Source organism: Apostichopus japonicus, chromosome 9, assembly GCF_037975245.1.
Source record: "Apostichopus japonicus isolate 1M-3 chromosome 9, ASM3797524v1, whole genome shotgun sequence".
Classification (NCBI taxonomy): domain Eukaryota; kingdom Metazoa; phylum Echinodermata; class Holothuroidea; order Aspidochirotida; family Stichopodidae; genus Apostichopus; species Apostichopus japonicus.
Genome location: NC_092569.1, coordinates 14,251,276 through 14,272,089, shown reverse-complemented (window position 1 = coordinate 14,272,089; position 20,814 = coordinate 14,251,276). Strand labels below are relative to the sequence as shown.

Sequence of the window (20,814 nt, the reverse complement as noted above, 5' to 3'; positions counted from 1 at the left end):
GGTTCAAACTATTATCCATTGTATGTGTATTTAAAAAGTATTACATCAATCTGACCTGAAAAGCATTCTTCCCCTAGGTGCTACCGAAATAAATACATAGCAATGCACAAGGAGAAGAAATGTATATGATAGACAAATTGTATTGGTTCAAGGTTTGTTTCATTGCTGGTTTTTACATGAAAATCAGTATAACATTATAGTCACAACTCTCCTACACGCTTAAATATAGCTAGTTAAATCTGGACAGAGGACCTTGGAGGAACAGCGCATCACAGGAATTATTATTCCGACTTACTGTATATACCATATTTAATATTTCGTGGGTGACGAAAACTTTCCTGAAAAGTGTAACAAGTACATATCTAGGGAATACCATAATATTGCGTAGACATCACTATGTTTGGTGGCCAAATGGAACACAAAAGGTCCTATAGTTTTTTTCTCTTTCAAGTCTTACCTGCCCCTTTCACTAATGTTATATGTTGCACATATTATGATCAAACCGGTTTGCATGATTATTCCATACGTCTATGTAAGGAATTCTGTACATATCCTCTTGGTTTCGCGTGGTCCGACAAGGTGGGTCGCGCTTCACATGCAAAAACTACTTTATGGGTCGCCAATAAAGAAGTTTGCAGACTACCATAGCTTAACCAGTGGTTTTTAAAAAACTTTAAAAAGGCACATTTTTTTAACAAGTTTACTGCAACGAATTCTTCATCACAAATCAAACGCTTGGGATTTGACAAGAACATCTCTTTTGGGTGACGGGGCACTAATTAGTTTATAACAATCGACTAGTACCTGTGCTCATTTATTATACTTAGTGATGTAACACTTATGCCATTACATAGGAACAATAACATTATAATTTGAAACAGTGGAGCTTGTTCATTGAATAAAAGTGCATTGAATAAAATTGCAGACGGTCCGAATAACTTGTTCAACATCTGTGTAAAATACCGTGGTGTATATATAGAGTTCGCAGACACCAACAAAAATCTTGGTCGTTACATGTGTTACATGTGCTACTATACAACGTACTCGGTTTACTGTACATATGACACCGAATTACTTTATATCCAGTATAGGTATGTCGGTTTCAGATATGATCAACAGAATCTGATGTATAAGCTAAGATTAAGATATCAAGGTGAAAATAGTAACTTTTAACGTGAAGGAAGTAATGATTTTGCCAGGTTCATAGCTACGACTATGTGCCGAGTGGATTTGCTTACATTTCTTAACTATAAGAATGAAATTTTACAATTTATTGTATATTTTGATATGCTTATCGAAAAAACCTTGTCCTAAGCTTGCGTTAACTACTGTCGAAGATAATTCATGCATACCTCACAAATATATATATTATCGCATTTTCCACTGCAATTCTGGTACAATAACTTAATATTTTGTATATCATAATGAAAGGCACTTACCCTAAGTATGCGGTAAGGACTGTCGAATATGCTGCATACCTCTCCCATATGTAGATTATCGCCGTTCTCTACATGATTTTTACCGTTCTTATTATCATAAAAGTCCCCATCGTCAGCTTCAGTAGGAACTTCACGACCTCTGTGGATTCTGTCATAAAACGTGCTGAACCATTTTGCAGGCATATTTTTACGGACTGATTCGCGAAATGAAAAACTATATAAAACGATCTTTTAATTTGAGGAATCACCGTTAAAATTAATTGCAATCAAATTTGACACTGAGGCCTCAATTTTTATTTAATTAATTTTCTTTTAAATGATCGATCTTTAACTGATTTTTGACTATGATCAAATCACTTCTAACTAGCCGATTACAAAATTGGTTTCCATGAAATGTCAGAGACTGTGTACGTCAATTAATTAAGCGTCAAACACTACTGTGCTGCTGCTGTACACAACCATAACACCAAACTGCTCTCTATTCAGTAAGAAGAAACATCGAGAATCCCATTTGAGGTATCGGAGAAAATCCGTTTGATAAATATAGACATTTGGTTTTCTTTCTCTTTTGCAGAACTAAGTATAACAAGAGTACGGCAATACGTGACCATCACTGAAAGATGATTCTTGTAACTTGTAAAATGTCAAACTGACTTCATATCAAATCGCTTCAAATTATTTTCGGACAGAAGAAAAGAACTCAATACTGTGACAATTTCATTCGCTCCAATCTCGTTTTGAAGAAAATAAGTTTTATTTTCCTCGGTTTCTTTTAACACAAAAACGAACTTCTTTGTATGATGTTACTACAAATCCGCCTTCACGATTCGATGTTCCTTTTGTAATCTCATGAGTTTATCTTGTTGCTCAAAGGAAACAGACCATGAGTCTTACATCGTCTATCACTTAAGCTGGCCTTTCCAGATGAACAGATGGCGCTTACTGTGTACGATAATATAAGAAGTTGCACTACAAGCGCATGCGTACAGCGATTAGGTGGCGCTATTTGAATATTATATCATATATTGAGGCTTTTATTGATGACAATAATATAAAGAAAAACAACACTATGAAAATTCAAATATATTGATTAATACTCCTTTCTATATTGTTACATTTTGCATCTTAATTTTGCATATTGATATGTTATAAAAATGTGTATAAAATCTATAGTATTTACATCTAAAACAATATTATGGTTGCTCAAAACCTTGGTAATCATCAGTTAAAACAACCCTACCCCTCCAAACAAAACCAAAAACATATGAACTGAACGTGAGGGGTAAAATTATGCGACGAAAATGAAAAACGTAAGGAAAGAAAAGCCAAGAGCTACAACATCTTCCAGTATTAATGGTGTTGGAATAATGCCGAAGAAACTTTCATCCCCAATCGACTAAGCAGGGTTCTTGAGTCTAAATAACACTTAGAGTTCAAAATCGGTCCAAAAAACCGTGATTGATTAAAAACAACTATCGCTCATGACTTTTGAGAGATCATTAAACTCAGTCTGTGTAACAGTAGCAATTTTGTTAAACTTTATCTTCATAAAATAGTAACAATAATGAGATGCTGTGTACACACATATATTAAACTGCTACATGCATGGTGCAACCAACACAGTCTTTTGCTTTACACAATTAAGTATAAGGCTTTTTAGCATAGTAAAGCTATATCGAGTAATAGTCTGACCTTTGTATTCCTGTGCGCGCATAAATACGGTGATACATGAATGTTCACTGCAATTTCTGCAATAACTGTATGCATGCTTGTTGAACGTACATGATACCTATATCAAAGGTTAGTTCTTGTAATTCAGTGAACACATGCACGCAGACTTTAGTTCAGCCACTCATACCAATTTGGTATGAAATACTGCCCATTGTAAAATACATGTCATATCTTCATGAGAGAGTTAACAGTATTGTCTTTATGCATGTACAGTTATCAAACAAGCTACGAAAAATTGTCATTTAAGTTATGAGTTGATGCTCATTGCTAAGCTTCCTTTAATATAGTCCGATCTGTAGTACACATTTATATTCAGTGTCACCCGATAGGTCACCGAAGCATATGAACATGATTTTGCAAAAGCTTGGGGAATATCTATTAATCTAAGACATAGGCCTACTAGCAACTCTACATATAACTGTTTATTAATCTTCGAAACTAATCAATGTCCTAGCCATTTAAGCAAGTTTTAATCGTGCCAATTCTGACTTCCACGGATAATCTCCAAACCTAGCAAAATATATCATTACATATCGCATTGGTTGTGTCCCTCCCAAAACTTCGAATTCGTAGTAGATCACGAGTAGAGCCAAGACAATCAGACAATGTTCACTGTTTAGTAATCCTATCAACGGAAGCATGACTTAATAAGTACTTTGCAAGCTAGAATAATAGTATCTTCATAGTGCAAGATACATTGCTAAACGACTGTACTCTGAATGTTGATTTTAAAAACAAACATCCTTTAAACAATTAAAATCATGCAAATACTACAGTCATGTTAAGAATCTTATCCTCGTTGAGCGTTGAGAGGGTTGGTTGGAAGAATACTATGTAAGAAATGGAATTGAAAGTAGTATAGTCTCGCCTCAGAAATAGAGTGCCACGGCATACTGAAAATGTTACTCAAATCGTGACAAGTGAAACCCCTAAACTCTGCTTTTCATTTGGTCATAGCAGTTGGCTCCACAACAATTTTAGCGATGTGGAAATAATGATAAAGATACTGAGAAACAGAACCTGCATAAAACAATATGTTATCAAACAAATCAATATTAACATTTGTAATGTCATTAATGTTACACCCACTCTGCTTCCACTGAAGAGGGATACTGTGAAGTACTCCCCAGTAAACAGTAAAGGGAAAGTGAGCCAACTAGAACTTTTCTTTTAAAGTGTAATAACTTAGAGCCGGCCTTATTATTCATGTCAACATAATCCGAAACAAATTTCACACCCTTTTTGTACATGAAATCATAGTAGAAAATCTTGTTATTGATGCGAATATGATGATTGTTTCAAATTATTTGATTACCGAAGTTATCAGAGGGAGAATTAAAAGAAACCTCCAGCCAGGCTCTGAATATTTGGTCTACAAACATATTATATATTATACATATTATACAAAGCGTGGGAGATCTTCCACCTTAAAATTACATTGAAAAAGCAGCTTACCACCCAACTTGGACATACTTTCAGTAAAAAATAGCTCCCAGACTCCTTCAGTATTATCGCAATAACGCTTTATCCAGGTAAATTTTAAACTATTAATGAAACTTGGGATATGCACAACATTTAAACCTCCTTTATCTAAACAATTAATGAGACTGTTTCGCTTGACGTTATCCGGGTTTCCTGACCAAAAGTGAAAATGGTATTTTCTACTTCCTTAATAAAATTACGCGGTGGGTTAGGAAGAACCAAAAACAAATAAACAAGCTGTGACAGTGCATAAATTTTAACCAGATCGCTGCGGCCCAACGGGGTAAGATATCTTGTAGACCAAAGTCGCAAACCGCTTTTAAGCCTCGAAAGTTTGGATATATAGTTTTATCTAAAGAGATCGTCCCATTGTGCGTGAACCAAATACCGAACATCCTAACGGGACTAGCGGAAAACTTTCAATTATAGTTCTTTACCAAAGCAGGTTGGAGATGGACGTAAGACCCGATAGGAAACAAAATGGATTTATCCATATTGAAAGTCAAACCCGACGAAGTTTAATAAATGTTAAGTATACGCTTCATTTAACGATGACTGGCTACAGTCCAGAAAGAACGTGCATGGTGTCATCCGCATACTGAAGAAGCTTAGTTTCGATACCACCAACTGAGAACTGGAGGATATTAAATGCTGGAACAGATACGTCGACAAATTTGATGATAGTGGAAGATTAACGAAAACAGACGAAAACGAAACAATCAATCCCAACTGGGAGTGATACCATAGAGGAAGAGGTGCTCCATGCCACAGGGGTTCCCGATTTGAAAATGGTGACATCATTGTAATGTCAGCGACTGGTTACAATAACATGCCCTCCCGGGGACTTGACGAAATGTATTAGTGGAAAAACATCAGTGAAAGAATGCACATGCTTATGTTGAACCAAAATTATATGGTTTACCGTTGCTTCCACGCCAACAACCTCCAGTAAAACGTAATCTGGTGCCTTGCTGGAAAAGTTCCTGAACTTCTGACTTATATTTTCTCTTTTCGGCTAGATCGATCTTGGTCAGGTCATCAATAATGTAGTAGCGTTTGCTCGATAGGGCTTTTCTGGCATGCTTTAAAGTGGTGACTTTATCTTGGTAGGACGAGAGCTTCACCAAGATGTGCCTGTCTCTATTCGGGACTGATCTTCCGACCCTGTGAGCCCATTCCAGCCTGCAGTCCTTGATTCCAGTTTCATTCATTCATTGGCAATTTCCAGGCAGTTTTCTCCATCTTTGGTAGTAAAACCAACGATTCGGATGTTGTTTCTCCTGAAAAATCTTTCGTTCTTGTTGATCCGTGAATGGCTAAATCTATTGTTCTTCAGATTATTTTCCAGGGATGACGGCTTCTGCATTAAGGCAGTGATCCTTGTGAATTGTTTTACCAATTTTTCATACAGGCTCTCTATCCGTTGTTCCAAAGTCGTAAACCTTCTTAATCCGTAATTCTTGGTGGCTGACCGCTTCTGCATTAAGGCAGTGAACCTTGTGAAATGTTTTACCAATTTTTCATACAGGCGTTCTATCCGTTGTTCCAAAGTCATAAACCTTCTTAATCTGTAATTCTTGGTGGCCCAAAAACTCACTGTAGTAAAAGAAAAGGATAAGGATAATGATAAGAATAATAATAAGGATGAGGATAAGGATAAGGATAAATATAAGGATAAAGATAAGGATAAGGATAATAAGAAGGATAATAAGAATAAAGATAAGGATAAGGATAATAAGAAGGATAAGGATAATAAGAAGGATAATGATAAGGATAAATATAAGGATAAAGATAAGGATAACAAGAGCCCAAGGGCACTGTGGTTCCTTGCGTAGGGGTATATGACAATACACATAATATTATCAAGCAAGATTGGGTTCAAATAGTCAAGTAATTGTGGTCCTACATGTACCCATAAAGTAACCAACACTATAGCCAACACTTTTGTGATCACAAATTGTGATCGTATTATGATCAAAATGCACTTTGGAGATCTGAATATGGCGTCGAAAATGTAAGAGATATAAGGTCACCTACAAGCAGGTCAATAGATATGATAACATTGGTGACCACAGATGACATGACAGTTAAATTTGAAAATGTTCCACCACCCCATTCACAACTTGTCCCAAAATATCAACCGTGGCATTGGGATTTAATTGCATTAAATATCTAAAAATTAACTTTGAACTTGTATACATAACTACACACACAAAGGTCACCCGGAGGTCAACCAATTGACCTTTTTGATGGTGAGACCTAAATAGAGCATCAAAACTGTAAAAATTCAAACATTTTTTCTTTGCCCATTTCACCCCCCCCAAAATACTAGTTTTTTAACATTAATTAATTTTTAACATTAATAACTTTGCACACGAAGGTCCCACGGGGGTCAACCCATTGACATTAATGATCAGAAGGTACCTTTGACATCTGAAAATAGCATCGAAACTGTAAAAATCCCCAAAACAAGTAAAGGTCACCAGAGGTCAAATTGAGGTCAAAGGTCACACAGATGCGGGTTCACAATTGGATTACATTGAAGCAATTTCCAACCCTAACGGACAATTCGTTGTCAAGTTATCGCCAAATATCTAGTTTCTTATCATTAATTGACCTTTGGTGACCTCGGATCACATGTCCGTTAAGTTTGAAAATATTCCCCTATACCATTTGCAACTTGTCCCAAAATATCAATCGTTACACACCTTGGCACTGGGAGTTATTGTACTAAATGTCTGAAGATTAACTTTTACCTCATATAACTGAACCCACAAAGGTCACCTTGGGTCAACCCATTGACATTTTTGATCGGTGTGACGTAAATATAGCATCATACTATAAAAATTCATACATTTTTGTCTTTGCCCATTTTCTCCCCCCAAAATACTAGTTTTTTAACATTAATTGACCTTTGGTGACCTCGGATCACATGACCGTTAAGTTTGAAAATATTACCCTACACCATTTGCAACTTGTCCAAAAATATCAACCGTGTCACACCTTGGAACTGGGATTTATTGCATTAAATGTTTGAAAATTAACTTTGACCTCGTATAATTTCGCACACCAAGGTCACAGGGGTGTCAACCCATTGACATTTTTGATCGGAAGGTACCTTTGATATCCAAATCAAGCATCAAAACCAAACATTTTGTTTTTGTTCCTTCCTCCCAAAATAAGCACATTTTTTTAATGTGACCTTTGACCTTTTGACCTTGGTTTCAGATGTAGTTTTATCTTCTGATTACAAAAAACAAAACGAAAAGTCTGTACAGCCATCCTAACTCCGACCGAAAAACTTTGACCCCTTATAACTTTGCACAGAAAGGTCACACGGGGTCAACCTATTGACATTTATGATCAGAAGGTACCTTTGATATCTGAAAATAGCATCGAAACTGTAAAAATCCCCAAAACACGTAAAGGTCACCAGAGGTCAAATTGAGGTCAAGGGTCACCAAGATGCGGGTCGCCAATTGGATGACATTGAGGCAACTCCCAACCCAAACGGACAATTCGTTCTCAAGTTATCGCAAAAATACTGGGTTTTTTTTTATCATTAATTGACCTTTGGTGACCTCGGATCACATGACCGTTAAGTTTGAAAATGTTCCCCTAACCAGTTCACAACTTGTCCCAAAATATCAACCTTGTCGCACATTGGCACTGGGAGTTATTGCAGTTTTAATATTTTCTGTTTTTGGACCATAACTGACCTTTGGTGACCTTTGTGGGCACCAAAAACAATAGGGCACACCTTCTCCATATGGCGGATCTATAGTCCCAAGTTTGGCCTCAATCCAACATTCCCTTATTGAGATAGAGCGTACCAAAACAAGTGTCACAGACGCACACACACACACACACACACACACGCCAACCTGACTGCAAAGGTTCCTTTTGCTAAAGCAAGGAACCAATAAGAAGGATAAGGATAAGGATAATAAGAAGGATAATAAGAATAAAGATAAGGATAAAAAGAAGGATAATAAGAATAAAGATAAGGATAAGGATAATAAGAAGGATAAGGATAAGGATAAGGATAATAAGAAGGATAATAAGAATAAAGATAAGGATAAGGATAATAAGAAGGATAAGGATAAGGATAATAAGAAGGATAATAAGAATAAAGATAAGGATAAGGATAAGGATAATAAGAAGGATAAGGATAATAAGAAGGATAATAAGAATAAAGATAAGGATAAGGATAAGGATAACAAGAAGGATAATAAGAATAAAGATAAGGATAAGGATAATAAGAAGGATAAGGATAAGGATAATAATAAGAAGGATAAGGATAAGGATAATAAGAATAAAGATAAGGATAAGGATAAGGATAAGGATAATGATAAGGATAAATATAAGGATAAAGATAAGGATAAGGATAATAAGAAGGATAATAAGAATAAGAAGAAGAATAAGAATATAGGGTAAAAGGGAAACGTTTAATATGGAATTGAGCTTGAAACACTTAAACGAAAGAGGCCTCTAGTGGATATAAAAAAAGTCCCCAACATAATAAACATTCTTCATCAGTAAATTCTTATACAAAATGATATCACGATTTGATTAATTAAAGAATTTGAAATATTGCTGACGTCATTCTTTGAGCAATTAGAGTAAAAAATTAGTTCCTGCCCGTGAGCTCTTCAGAAAATGTTGAAAAACAGTTTCCAAAAAACATCTAAATCGCTGTTATAGCGCTTAATCCAACTGCATTTAAGACTATTTATAAAACTAGAAATATGAGTTACTTGTAACACCCCCTCAACAACAGAATTAACCATTACTGAGGGTTTCACTTTATCTGGATTTCCAGCCAAAATAAAATAAAATATGATACTTTCTAGCTCCTAAATAAAGTGAGAAGGTAGGTTGGAAGGACCTGAAAGAGCAAAAAAAAAAAAAAAAGAGCTGTGATAATACAAACGTTTTGACAATAACATTACGGCCGATCAGGGTCAGATCTCTACATGCCCAAACACTTAAGCACTTTTTAAGACGAGAAAGCTTAGAAACATAATTCAAACGGAAGAGATCATTTCCATTTCCAGTCAAAGAAATGCCTAATAACTTCATTGGCCCAAGAGGGAATCTGATATTAAACTCTTGAATAAAAGCCGGACAATGAGAGGCAAGCGGACCTAGCGGGAAATGATTCGATTTGGTTAATGTAATTGTCATTCCTGAGGCTAGTCTCAGTTGATTAAGAAAGTCCAATGCCTCCTTTGAAGAGGTTCTTCTATTATCGAGAAAAAAAAAGGTTGTGTCATCAGCGTATTGCATGATCCTAATTTCCTTATTATTGATGGTACTCCCTCTTATGTAATAATTATTTAACATTTTTAATGCATAGACTTCCGCTGCAAGAATAAATAAATAAGGACTCAGCGGGCATCTCTCGAGCGGGAAAAACCCGTGGAAAAAACCGTTGTTACATACACAAGCACTAGTTTTTTTTTTCAAAAGGCATTCACCAATCGATTAAATATAAAACAAATCTTATGTTTTCACCAATAAATCTGCCACTCAAAGAACAAGTTTGATGAGGGCCAATAAGAGACAGAATTACACTTTTCATCCTAGTGGCAATAGCTTTAGCACCGATCTTAAAAGCGGTGTTTAGTAAAGTAATAGGGCGATAATTTTGCAGAGACATGGGATCTTTTGTAGGTTTTAGAATGAGAGTGATAACATCCCTAGATTGTTCAGTAGAAAAACTACCACTATCAAAGCCATGATTAAAGGAATCTAAAACTAATTCACCGATTGAGTCCAGAACTTCTAAAAACAATTGGCAGCAAGACCATCGCTGTCTGGAGCCTTGTCGCTTTTCATAACTTCTAGGGCTTGAGTGCAATCATTTAGAGAAAGTTAACCATCACAAGCCAATAAATTACCAATCTCTATATCGGGAGATGGTATGTCAGTACAAAAAGGATCTGGGATGCAGCCATTTGAACGGTAAAGGCTTTTGCAAGAGGTACGAATCTCAGAAAGAACTTCCTCCTTAATAGCAATGACATTTCGAGTTTTTAAGTTTGCAAATTGAATTTAAAGTCTTGTTCCTCTTCTCTAAATTCAAAAATTATTTCATGGTTGCGTTACGAATTTTAAATTTTAACAGCTCCCAAAGACAAGCGGGATTAGAATGAGTATTGTTTGGCAACCCATTACGGATAAGATTATTTATGAGAAAAAATGTATTTAGTGTCATTATGAAGAGATTTATTTAACTGCCAGTAACCCGAATCACGTTGCCTTAAATGAGTTGAAAAGGATAACCATATAAATGAATGATCCGACTGGATACCTGGAAAGATATTAACCTCAGTAAAAGACTGTTCCATGTTTCTAGAAACAATAGAATAATCGAGCCTACTATGAATGCCATGGGTAATATTTGAACTCCCAAGTAATTTTTTTTGCAGAGGATTTCTCTCCCGCCAAATATCTATTAGGTAATGCGCGGACACAAGAATGAGGCAGCCGTCTCTTGCCTTGATATTTGTTCTGGGGTTACCCCCTCTCTTATCTAAAGCCAGATTGAAAACAAAAATTAAGTCACCCGCTAAAATAATGGTATCCCCCTGAAACCTGTTAAGCAGCTCAGAGATATTCATGAAGAACGAGAAATTATCAGTATAAGAAGCATAAATGCCCACTATAGTTAAACCACGCAAATGAACCTCGACACCTACAATGATGAAACGTCCATATTTACACTGTTCATGTTTATAATTTTATTGAACAGTTGAAGTTTAAAGAGATGCAAACACCTCGGCTAATATTGGTTCCATGGTAAAATAAAATTTTCATTAGTTTAGTAACGGGTATCGTTGTTGCAGCTGTGCGTTTCTTTAAGAATAGTTATGTCAGGCTTCCGTCTATGAAGATACGCGAACAATTGTCTCCGTTTCTTAACCTGACTGAGACCTCGAGCGTCAAAAAAGAAAATACTTGAAACATAATCCATGGTGATGTTGTCCACAAGAGCGGCTGTGTTCCGTAACATTTAAAAAATGCAGAATTAGATGTTCATTTGGAAGTAAACATAATAATCAGTTGAGCGAGAAATTAAACTTTCAAAGGTACACGGAGGTTGAAGAGAAGAAGAAAGGAAAGCAGAAAAAAGTCAATCCCTCTTGACGACGGTGGTAACGTCCCGCAGCATGGAACAGGGAGGAAGGGAAAACACGACACATCTATGGTGATGTATAGTTAGTTGGCGAGATTGCCTGACTGGGCCAACTGTAACGAACTAAGAGTTTGGTGCCTGAGAGTAGGTTTAACCTAAATGAACACACAAAAAAATAGATATTTTGAAATTTATACGAACTTGAAAGGGCAACAATCGGACTGCCTCCAGCAGCCCCCACGAAAATGCAGTCTCACTCCCATCAGAAAAAGATCTGCTACCTTTTTGACTATTTGCGTTTCTCATGTAAGACCATTTTGGTTAGATCAACAGTTTTCATCAGATAAGTCTTGATAGAACGTTCAAAAGAAGCAAGATGTGGACTGTGTTTTACTTGTTCTGGAAGGCTCTTCCACAGTGAAAGGGCAGCAGCAGCATTTTTTTTAATATGATGATCAAAGTAATATTCCTACTTATTGTTGTCAGTTACTGCGGTTAAAGTTAAAGGCTACGGCTGAAATGCCCTGTTTCGTCACTAGACATTTAAACTATTAACGCCTGTTCGGCTGTCGTTTCTTCGATATATCTGTCTGTCTGTCTGTCTGTCTGTCTGTCTATTTATCTATCGATCTATCTATATCCCATAGCTTGAGAGCCGTTGGGGGACATGATGACACGACACAGGCTTTCCACAATTCACGATTGTCAGCTGTTCTTATTAGTTTCTTTAATAGTGCCGTTTATAATTTAACCAGTACAACGAATTTAACAGAGTAACCAGCACTGTTGGAGCACTGAAATAGCCTCAGAAAAGACAAAAGACACAAACTATGACGTCGTAATTTCTTTGTTTACAGAAAAATTAACACCGCCACCAACCTGCCAACCACTGAAAATATATTGCCAAATAAAACCCGATCTTCCATTTCCAAATGTCAAACCTTTGTAACTTGAGGGTGCCAGAAAAGTTTTTGGCCAATGTTTGCCAGGCACTCTGTTATAGCCAATAAAAGCTACTTTGGAGTCAGTTGTTTTATATCGAATCAATGCTTAATGCTAATTGCACTATATCTTTTATAAAGTGTTTCTAAAGCTGTCCGTTTCTATGGGGACTCCTGAAGAAGTTAGGAGTGTTAAGCTTGTGTGGATTACCAATTTATTTTATTATTCAAGATTTCAAATCACAAGCGCTTTCTTAATACTTGCATATTCCAAATTTTCAGATCATTCCCCTGAGTATACACAGTACTGTTTTTACCATGAGATCATGTCACTTTTTGTATTCAAATTGAGTTCATCTGCTGGTTTTCGGTATACAATACAACGGTCGACTTGTATGAATATGTTAGGTTTTTTTCCGTTAAGAGATGCTGTTGTGCATATGCGTTATGTTATAAGATACACCTTAAACAACTCCCATGATAGAAGAAAGAAGATGGAGGTTATTTTGCAACAAACAGAAAGAAAATGCTGACAGATACAGTTTGCAACCCCGTCATCAAACCTTTACGACAAATAATTGACAATCGTGAGCTTTAAAAATACCTACCTGATTGATTTGTTGGTACTGTTGATCTTCTGCTTAACGCTTTAGCTGATAATGAAGGCATATGAAACAGGAATTAATTAATACAAATCACAATGTAACGTAGACTGCCTGTAATTGGCATAAATCAGATATATTTCACACGCAACATGCGACACAGCATTCGATGTGGATGTCAATATATGTCTGTCATATGTAATACTTGTAATAATTATATACCAACGCTAAAATAAGTTGCATGCGCATAGGCTGTATATATATTTAGTTGTGTTTGTTATCATTATGCTTTTACTAAGAAAATGCACATCTAAAGTCGAACATAAATCCAGCCTGTCTGAAAACACAAGATCTATCGCCAAAAAAACAACCCTCAAAACACACAATTGTGACTAGAAATGCCAAAACTTTTTTTCGCAAAAGATCAACGCCGATCTAGTTTATAATGGCATTATATTCCTCCGTCATAGTTTTCTCCCTCGGTGTTAAGGTGCTAAACGGAATATGGGGATATTTCATTTGAAAAGTTTCTACACAGGTTATGGTTTTGGGGGAATTGGACGCTGAGGTGCGTTAATGGAACTATATTTGATAGTAGACTATTTTGTAGTAGATTGAGCAGAAGGAAGTGCTGTAAATAATACTTTTACGAATGATAAATCGTTCGGTTGCGGATTCCTACTGTCTTTCATAATACTCCCTATCCAACACAGTCATTGAACAAATTGCACAATATGTATGAACTGTTTTTCATTCACTTCGTATGTAACTCTTCTCCTTACATTGCTGGGTGTGGCCCCCCCCCCACCTCTATCCCACCCCTCTCCCAGCCTAGTTTTGATATACTAGGTGTTATGTATGTAATTTCCTTAGTGTTGGAGATTCATTTGTCAGTATTTGTTCTGGTAAGGTCTTTTTCTATCAACCATGATTGCGATAAGCTTCACTAAACTAAAAAATAGTGTTTCGTTATAAAGTTACAGTAAGAGGCGGCATTTAATAGTAAGTTCAAGGGGAAGACATAATAAAAAACTAGGATTCGGGGACATGAAACTCTTAGCGAGATATTGCAAGACAATGACGAATAAGATAACAGACAAGGCAAGAGTTATACCGATAATAAAACTATGGAGGTAAACTTAATTGACCGGGTTTGTACAACGGAAGCAATAAGGGACGAAGAAGGAAAATTGGCCTGCAAATTGAATACAATTAGTCCGAATGTGCGGAATGTAAGCGATTCTTTTATGTGCAAACACAGAAGAGCATATAGAAGTTAGTCTATAGCTTAGTTTTGATAATCATTTAATACAAAATAACGTTATAATCAATTCTCAGTTAGAAAGTTGGAGAGCTTGTCTGTTTACTACAATTTCTGTAATATTTTTGTTTACGCATAAAAGGCCCATGTGAGAATCCGCCCTTTAGTAGCACGGACGTTCACTGATGGACACTGGCCGTCTCTGCACCATTCAAGGTTATTAGTTTGGAAAGTGAGCTTGTATATTACGTAACTATTTCCCTCTCAAGTAGCGTGATTCACCTTAGCCATGCACGCAAATTAAACATAATTTTTACGTTTGATGATTGTTTTAATATTTTAAGAGCCTTAGCTGGATCAATTATACCATATTTAGTGGTCGAATTAACCAATTTGATGCAGTATTCATCAAAATAGGTCAGTTTGAGAAGTTTAATTCTGATCTGAACGTTCAAATTGTGCCGATCTCTCAGCGTGCACCCTCCCTAGAAGAAAAACCCGCGTATTTCAGTTCCGGCGCGACCAGCGAACCCCGGCGATCGTGAATCTGATGCACTACAGCGTTGTAAACACTTTGCCTTGGTCTAAAGATTTGGTCGCTATCAAGTTAAAATTAGAATTAAATGCCCTTATTTGTGTCTCGGCCCTTTGATCAAGTAGAATGGTACAGAAAAGACTTTGATTGAAGAGGTGAGTACTACGCTATGTAGCCTACAACTTCTAGTTAGAACTATGCTACGCTATCTAGCCTAGGCCACAGTCACTCGTAACGTTATGTAGGTGTATAGTATATAAACACGGAGATTATATACTATACACTTAAATAACGTTACGAGTGCCTGTGGCCAAGGCTTGCCCTGTATCACATTCACATCACTCCAATCCTTGTTTCGTTTCAGGTTTGACAAACTTACTAATACTTGGCGAAGCATAGTCGGAACGTTAGTTAAAATTATCGAAAATGTTAGGCCTAAACGATTCAAATGCTAAGGAAGCTTAGATATAGGCTAGGTTCTATGCCTTTGTTTATGTTTTGCATCCGCCAAATTTGTAGCCATGCGCATCACAGTATTTTTTTGTGTATTATAGCATAGGCCTAGCCTAATACTAATAGTAATACTACTGAGAACACTAGCCGAGGCCTACTTGTAGTTGTATTGCAAGAACTACAGTACGAGCTTAGTCTAGAACTACAAGTAGTGTGAATGAGTTAAACAATGTTTGGACAAGTATATACTTTAAGCATTATAATCGGTTCTGATCTTTTGTGCCTTCAGGTTTTTTCTCTGCCATAGGGTCATTGATGTGTATTTGACTGTCCCTCCTGATGCTTTCTTTTCTACTATTATTAGTTTATTACAAGTTATACAAAAGTATAACTTATCTAAACTTACGAGGCTAGGCCGGGTCTTACTAGCTGTGACCTAGCCAAGGTGGAGCCTAATTAAAATCAGTATTCACTTAAAATCCGGTACTTTCCAAAATTTGTTCTGTTATTATCAATGAACAATCAAGGTGACTGATGTCTAGAGCTGAGGTAAATTGACCAAAGGTGACCATATTTGAATATCTGGCATATATAGGGCCAATGCCATTTTGATGCATGCACAAAATGAGTGCATCCATCCTAGTAAACTCTAGGCTCTGACTAGGCTAAGCCTAGTTCCATGTGCCAGGTCAGTTTTTAGTCTTTATGGCTTGTAAGACCGTTTGTATAGACCTACAGGAAAAAGCACTTTGCTTATCATAAGAGTTTTAAGTTGGGCTGACATATTTTTTACCTAACGATAATTAGTAGTTGTTCTGAAGCCACATTGCAGATAAACTAATTGTTCTGTTTAATAACAAAATACCAAGATCTCTCGCTTTATGGCAAGGGGCACAATTCTCAAGAGTAAACAGCCACCAACAAGTTTTTAACAAATGAGCTAAATGATCAATTTACAGGAGGAGGAGGCTTGTGACTACCACTGCACTCTATTGTACCGTATATATAATTTTAAATTTTGGGCTCAAATCCCTTTCAATTAATGCATGACGTCGCACACCCCGCCTCTCCATTCTCCACTTTTGAAAAAGGATTGTATCTTGTGACCATAATGCAGCAGGACAGTTCGATTGCAAGGGGGGGGGGGAAATTTCAATGAAAACATGGGCAATGTATTGTTATCTCTGGTAGGGTCAAATAGAACCCATTCATTAATGAGACACCATATTTACTTTTACTTTTCACATGGCACAGTTGAGAACTACACAGTTGGCACAGTTGAGTTGAGTACCACAAAAATCTTCAGACAAATCATTACAACCCCACCCCTACCAACCTAATTGAATTGGGCCCATACAAAAGAAAACTTTGAAACTAAAAGCCAAGTCACAGATTATGATCTTTACCCGCTGTTCATTTATTGCTTGTTTTTCTTGTAGAACTAACTGTTGGCCTTGAGAGGAATAGAGAAGGAGAAAGTGAAAAAGGAGCAAAGCTAAGCAAATCCAGAAACAAAGTAGACGCTCCGCTTCTGAAGAAGTGAGTTGTGACAGAAAAGTTCTGTCATGGATGGCAGAAAACTACTTGGAAGAATGTCCTGTCGTTCTCCATTTCCCGGTAGTAGCCAGAGCTTGAAAGGCCAACAAAGTGGTTGGAAGGCTTCAACTACCAGCGCATAAACTGCCTGACAAAAGTACAGGTGATGGCAATCCTTCAAATACAAGGTGCAGATGTAATGTTAAAAAACAAAACAACATTGAGGATAAACTTTTGGATGGGTTTATGGAGTCGAGGAAACTAATATTTTCATTTGCATGTGACCCATTTGATTGAGACAATGAAGATAGTACCTACCATCTCGTGCAGTGTGGGGATCATGGCTTTCATTTTATTTGCCAGCAGTCAACCACCAACACCTTCCTTTCCTCTTAAGTTTAAATACCCTAAGAATAGGCTGCTTTAGTGTTATTGGATTATACAACTATTGGCAGGACTATACAACAAATATAAAATTCAAATGTCGTTTGCATAAGGAGACTGTTATGTGTGAGAGCTTTGAGGCAGCACAAACCACATGGTCACATGCTTTTCGTTTTTGCAGTCAATCGCTGAATACTGTATCATTGTGAAGTAGGTCTGGTTGCCCTTTTTCACACTGAAGGTATGGCAATTCTCCAAGTCAAGTCAATTTGCCCCAACCCTCCCCAAACCCACAAACCCATAGCTACAGTACAAGTATGTTATCAAGACTAGTCTACAGTGAATCTCATTGAATGACACTAATGTCTGTAGGTTTATCCCAAGATAGGTCTATGTATGTATATTAGTTAAGTTAATATGGTTTTCCTAAGGTATTGTCATGCAACTGGAATAAGTGAGAGTGTGAAGGCAGCACACACCATATTGCTTGGTGTGAAGCTTTGCCACATACTCTTTACTGTTTCTGTTAGTGGCTTAATAATACTTTGTAATACTTAAGGTCTACACTGGGGGCATATATCTAATAGATCAGTAGACTATACTGTATATGATAGGCAATTGGCCTAAGGTATTGTCATGCAACTGGAATAAGTGAGAGTGTGAAGGCAGCACACACCATATTGCTTGGTGTGAAGCTTTGCCACATACTCTTTACTGTTTCTGTTAGTGGCTTAATAATACTTTGTAATACTGTACCTACGGTCTACACTGGGGGCATATATCTAATAGATCAGTAGACTATAATGTATATGATAGGCAATTGGCCTAAGGTATTGTCATGCAACTGGAATAAGTGAGAGTGTGAAGGCAGCACACACCATATTGCTTGGTGTGAAGCTTTGCCACATACTCTTTACTGTTTCTGTTAGTGGCTTAATAATACTTTGTAATACTGTACCTAAGGTCTACACTGGGGGCATATATCTAATAGATCAGTAGACTATACTTTATATGATATGTATATGATACAATATAGGTTTCTCTTAGTTATGAGAGTGTTAGTATATTTCAAGATATCACTAGTGTGTAGAGTAAGCAATAAACCACCCATCCCACCCCCCCCCCCAACCCAGAACAGGCTATTGTACAGTAGGTTCATCAAATGGTACATATGTCAGCAGGCCTACACAAAGAATAGCATAGGATTTTAATGTGGTGTGCAATATCAGGTGACTTAATTCGTGAGAGTGTGAAGGTAGCACATACGGTCTAGTTAGGCTTCAAGCTTAGCCACATGCTTTTCATTTTGCAGTCAATGGCTGAAATATTGTATCATTGTGTAGATTTTGCACCACAGTATGTTGCCCTTTTTCACATTGAAGGTATGTCAATATATTACATTTTCTTGTTGTGCAGTTTCCTTCCAAATGATCTATCCTTTTCTCCCCCTAAAAATTAAATTAAAAGCTGCCTCAGTCGTTGAAATGGCCCCAAGATATTTTCTGTATTGATAGAAATATCAGTTTTTGGTTCCAATGATAATTTGTAGTCATGCAGGTGGATGAGTGATGTGTTTGTGATGCGTTGCTTTTAAACTTGATATCTCAAGAAAGGAAGCTTGGACCAATTTCATATTAAAAACGTTGTTGTGACATGTTGAGTTCAAGAATCAAGAGACTTATTGTTTTTGGTGGTCAAAGGTCATGTGTAGTCAGAATGTGAAAACCTTGCAAACCATACCTATATGCTGAGCACAAGAAGACAATAATTTTGGTCATCAGCTGCCGATGTGAGTATTAATTGTCACGTCTCAATACTCTTTGCTAATTGGTCTAATGCAAGCGGCAACAACATTTGGGATCGATTTAAAGCAAAAGAAGGTACACATTTTCATGCACTTAATCAACAGTCTTTCTCCAACATGGAGAAGATTGTAATGAACTTGGTTCCTTGCTGTGGAAATTTTCTCTTCAGGTAAGTGTGTGACTTGTCTTTCTCTTTTTTCTTAATAAGCTGTACAGGTTTTTCCTCACAGAAATTACTCATTCTCTGCAATTGTGTTAACAAGGCAATGGTCATCTGATGTCAGTAGAATGTGATTTCAAATCCATGTGAACAACATGATATTATTAACTGGACTGGAATTTTTTTTTTCATTTGAATATTCTTGTCAGAATCAATACATGAAATCATAACAAAGGGTGAAAGTATATTTCTGAACAAGAAATGCTGCTAGTGAATATTGTTTCATCTGTGAGCCTATAATATGCAGTTTTTAGTAGTTGTCATTGTTAAACATAGATTTCCCAAAATCGTGTAAAATAGATTTCAAAACAATTCAGAACTTTTGGTATTTACTGTACATAAGTGCAGTGAATGTGTTTACATCTAGAGGCTCTCACACAGAGCAACAATTTGAGTTCCAGTGACCTATCAAATGGAAAGTTTTAAAAAGCGCTACAAAAGATGTCAATGGTGCCATCTGTGATCTTTCAAAGCAACGCTAGAGTCAATCAGACCCCCCCCCCCATAATAAAAGTTGTGCCCCTCCCATGAACAAATCCTACCCAAAGGAAGCTTGATGTTTAAGCTGAAAACCTTTATACCTTGCCTTCTTCTGCGGTTCACTGTGACAGGACACAATAAAAAGAACATAGCAATGATAAAATCTTGTTTGTTATCCTTTTCTTTGTGCTTTTCATTATTTTGCCTGTACCAAACAGTGTCCCTCTCCACCCCACCCTGACTGCATGTAAGAGGGAACTAATGACACTGTTAAGGTTCATCACATACTACTAGTCAGAGCCTGACAATGTTCCACTCTCCCCCACCCCCGCCCCACCCCCATGTTTTCATGTGGGACTTATTAATTGTGTATATAAATAATTTTTGACCTTTCACATGACATTTCCTGTCACAGGCCCTTTTAATTTTTTCCATTGTCTCCCTTCTCCTACTCAAACAAAGACCAGATGTGCTTTTGTAATCGACTTCTACAAGCTTCCTAGGAGACAATAGTAATTAATTTGAAAAAGAAACACTCCTTCTAGAAGCAACAATACCCCTCCCCAAGCTGGTATTTAAAAATCCAGTGAACCCACTTACTAACAAAGAATAAGTTTTGGGTAAAATTAATTGCTGATTTCTACATATTTATTTGACATTATTATACAAAAAATACGATTGTAATTAAATATGTCCTTGTTTAGGTTCTTCTACGTACCAGTAGTCAATAAACTGTTGCTAATTCTATTCTCATTAACTCGATTGCTATATTGGTGGTTTTTTCACCATCCAATTCACAAAATA

At 36.7% G+C, this 20,814-nt stretch overlaps 2 protein-coding genes and 1 long non-coding RNA gene across 4 annotated transcripts in view; 1 reads left to right on the top strand and 2 right to left on the bottom strand.

Moving 5' to 3' along the window:
• Positions 1-20,814, bottom strand: part of LOC139974480 (receptor-interacting serine/threonine-protein kinase 1-like) — a 240,480-nt gene that overhangs the window by 47,863 nt on the left and 171,803 nt on the right. The window lies entirely within an intron of this gene.
• LOC139974478 (uncharacterized) overlaps positions 1,708-20,814 on the bottom strand; it is a 40,098-nt gene continuing 20,991 nt past the window's right edge. For both annotated transcript variants that reach the window (XM_071981658.1, XM_071981660.1), the window contains exons 4-5: positions 13,343-13,387; positions 1,708-6,248 (exon numbers count right to left, since the gene is read on the bottom strand). In XM_071981658.1, the coding sequence (XP_071837759.1) occupies positions 5,860-6,248; positions 13,343-13,387 (434 nt within the window). In that variant the 3' untranslated portion in view covers positions 1,708-5,859. The remainder of the gene's footprint in view (positions 6,249-13,342; positions 13,388-20,814) is intronic.
• On the top strand, positions 14,748-20,646 carry LOC139974305 (uncharacterized). The gene is made up of 3 exons (XR_011795435.1): positions 14,748-15,287; positions 17,025-18,064; positions 18,469-20,646. It is a non-coding gene; the product is annotated as an uncharacterized lncRNA (long non-coding RNA).